Genomic DNA, 2,889 nt, shown 5'->3' on the forward strand with positions numbered 1-2,889 from the left:
GCAGGCACATATGCAAATATACGCAAACCATTTCCGTATAAGTACCCTTGCACGATAGAGAACTGTATACCACTTGGTTGACTCTCAATAGCCAACTGTTGCAGCTGGCGCTACATGCGCAGGTGCATTTCCCAGCCTAGTGCGGCCAATACTGCAGCGATTGCCCATTTGTATTGTCTCTAGGAATAATCTTATCTCGCATTACTACTGAACATAGAACAAACTCAAACTACCACTATTGCTACTACTACTGCACTTCTAATTACTACTACTATCATCAGTCATACGGCTTGAGAAGCAAACGCGAATAGAGACACCCAGGACTCCAGTTGACAGTTAATGACGCTTTTTTCATCGTGTTACAGAACCGCTAACACGCCCAACCTCACTAACTTCACTTACAAGAATATTGGAATTAACACACTCTCCTTTGTTGGAGCTGGTCCTTTGGAGTGCAGGCTCACTCCGATACTGTGCCGGGCAACCCTCTACACCCCAGCTGACCCGATCAAATATGGGACTGCCACTCCTGGGCGTCGGTGAGCCACGACCGACACTATCTGAATTACTTGAATTCCAACCCTATTTTTTGTTTGCTGCTTCTCAAAAGGCTTTTAAAGGATAAGACAGTTCATCTACACAACGAGAATTTGGTAAGTAGGGGGAGAGAGCGCAGCCTAGGAGGACGTCACCTAGCAGGGGGCAAGGTCCACCGGCTTAAGGAAAGGCTCGTTTACTTCTTCAGTGGAGAGGATTCAAAAGCTTGCGAAGTGCTCATGTGCACTTGACACCCTTCCGTGCTGTGTGATGTAGCAAGTGGCAGCAATGCAGACAGGAAGACAGCCGCAGTATCTGCTGTGGGGTGCAGACTTGACCAATGGTTGGTGTGTGTGGCCAGAGCGCATTTTCCTCTGCACATATGCCGCAGGCATCCATTCTCCTTATCTGCAGTAATATTCTTCCAGAGGATTCATCGTATATTCATTGTGTGTGTGTCTGCTGTTGTAGACGAGAAATCCTCTGTTTTTCTCGTGCCTACACTCCGTGGTGCGGTTTGCGATGATGGGAGGCAGGGGGCGCGGGAGTAGAAAGGGCTTGGACGACCAGGAACGCAACCGGCGAATGGTTAGAATTGTCGATGGGCCATCGGTGGGGCAGACTCCGGGGGTGTTTACAGTTCGCCATCCATCAAGCTCCGTGACAACTTCGTCGCCCACCGCAGATGTTCAGAGCACAGCGAGGTCGACGATTTCCCTGACGTCGAGATCTCCTCCTCCACCCAACTGCAACACTGGAGTTTCCTTTTCAGCTAGCCCCCCTCTTCCGCAGATATCCAGCTCTTCTGTGCCTCCTACCCCCTGCCTGGGATCTTCAGCTAGAGTTGCAACTCATAACTCCCCGGCATCGGGCCGTCATGCACCTCCTAAAACGATTCCCTTGATACCCTTAACATCAATACATGCCCCTACACCCAGAGAACATACAGGCGCTATTTGCCCTTCTGCGTGCCCTAGCCTGGGCACTGCGTCTTTTTTCATGCCGACCATTGCGACTCCCACCATATCCGACAGAAAGTCTCGCCAGATACCGAGCTTTTCGAAGCCATCTATACGGGGAAATGTGGCCTTTTCCACTCATAGCAATGTAGTGTCCAACAACAGATGGGCCACTGTGACTCCTATGACATCGACCGTTGACGTTCCCCTAACATTGAGCACTGGTACTTTGGGCACGGCGGGGCCTGTGACCGGATTGCCCCTCCTTCCGGGCATGGACAGGGAATCATTGTGCACCCCCTTGCCTCCTCCATGTGGGTACTACGTTATTGGCGATGCAAAAGGTATTCCCGTGGATTTGATTATTGCTGATGGCCTTGAGCCGGGTTCCTACTTAACCGAGGATGAGCAGTACAGCTCAAATGTCCCTGGAATTGACCCTCGTGAATTGGTCGACGACTGCATAGATGGTGGTGTAAAGCCAGTCGTTTCCTTCACCGCTGGCAAGGGCAGTCGTCTGGTAGAGGTCGTAGTCCCGGCTGGGCCAGAGCCGAGACGATATTTGTGGGAAGAGCGGGTACTTTTGAAACGAGAGCAGTATACGGCAAGCGACATAAGTGCTACGAAGGAAAGCATACGGCGATTTATACATCTAAAACGGGAACTGCTGGAATGTGCCACAGCGTTGGGACCCAGACATTATGCAGATATTCACCGCGGCTCCAGACACCTTGCTCACAACGGTAAGGATATGACGAATCCGAGCTGGAAAACAATAAGCAGCAGCCCTGGAACCCGGTATGTAGAGGGTAATACCGTGAGTCTAGACGATCATGGCACTCTTCACATGAGGGAGAGCCATCATGTCCAGCGGACGGGTGCAGCTGGTGAGCATAGATTTGCTAGCATGGGACAAATTCTACCAACTCAAAGGGAGCCAGCCAATGGAGATCATGACAAGTTTTTCAGCAGGACGGGAGGTCCCTATGTAAGATATGGACTAGCTTTTAGAGAGCAGGTCGTCGTCGGGAGCCTGGAGAACAGCTCTCAGGTTCAAGAGGCGGCAGCGAATAGAGGCCGGGGCACTTGCAGTACACCGTCGAGACCTCTAGTCTTTGAGGGGCCCAGCATCGGAGACAGAGGAGGCCTTGCCACCTTAAGGGAGGCATCGCTTTCCCATCAAAGTGCTGCAAGAAAGAGCAACGGTTGCGCTGTCAATATGGAAGAGAGTTCGCACGTCAAGCGGAGAGCTGTGGATGGACTTCAGGGCAGCACTGGCTGCCTGGGGCAGCAGTCCCACGACCTACGGCTATCCGCGAATGGGGATCATAACCGATTTCTGAAGTTGTGCGAGTGCTACCAGAATAAATGGGGAACAGCTTTGGGGGAACGC

The 2,889-nt window shown here is 51.8% G+C and overlaps 1 protein-coding gene across 1 annotated transcript; it reads left to right on the forward strand.

The window, feature by feature from the left end:
• Positions 1-1,062: 1,062 nt before the first annotated feature.
• On the forward strand, positions 1,063-2,889 carry EMWEY_00059840 (hypothetical protein, conserved; the record flags this gene model as incomplete). Its single annotated transcript, XM_013481264.1, has 1 exon — positions 1,063-2,889. A coding segment is annotated over one exon (1,827 nt), but the record flags the coding sequence as incomplete, so codon positions are not given.

This window comes from Eimeria maxima, genomic scaffold, assembly GCF_000499605.1.
Source record: "Eimeria maxima Weybridge genomic scaffold, Emw_scaff3001, whole genome shotgun sequence".
Lineage (NCBI taxonomy): Eukaryota > Apicomplexa > Conoidasida > Eucoccidiorida > Eimeriidae > Eimeria > Eimeria maxima.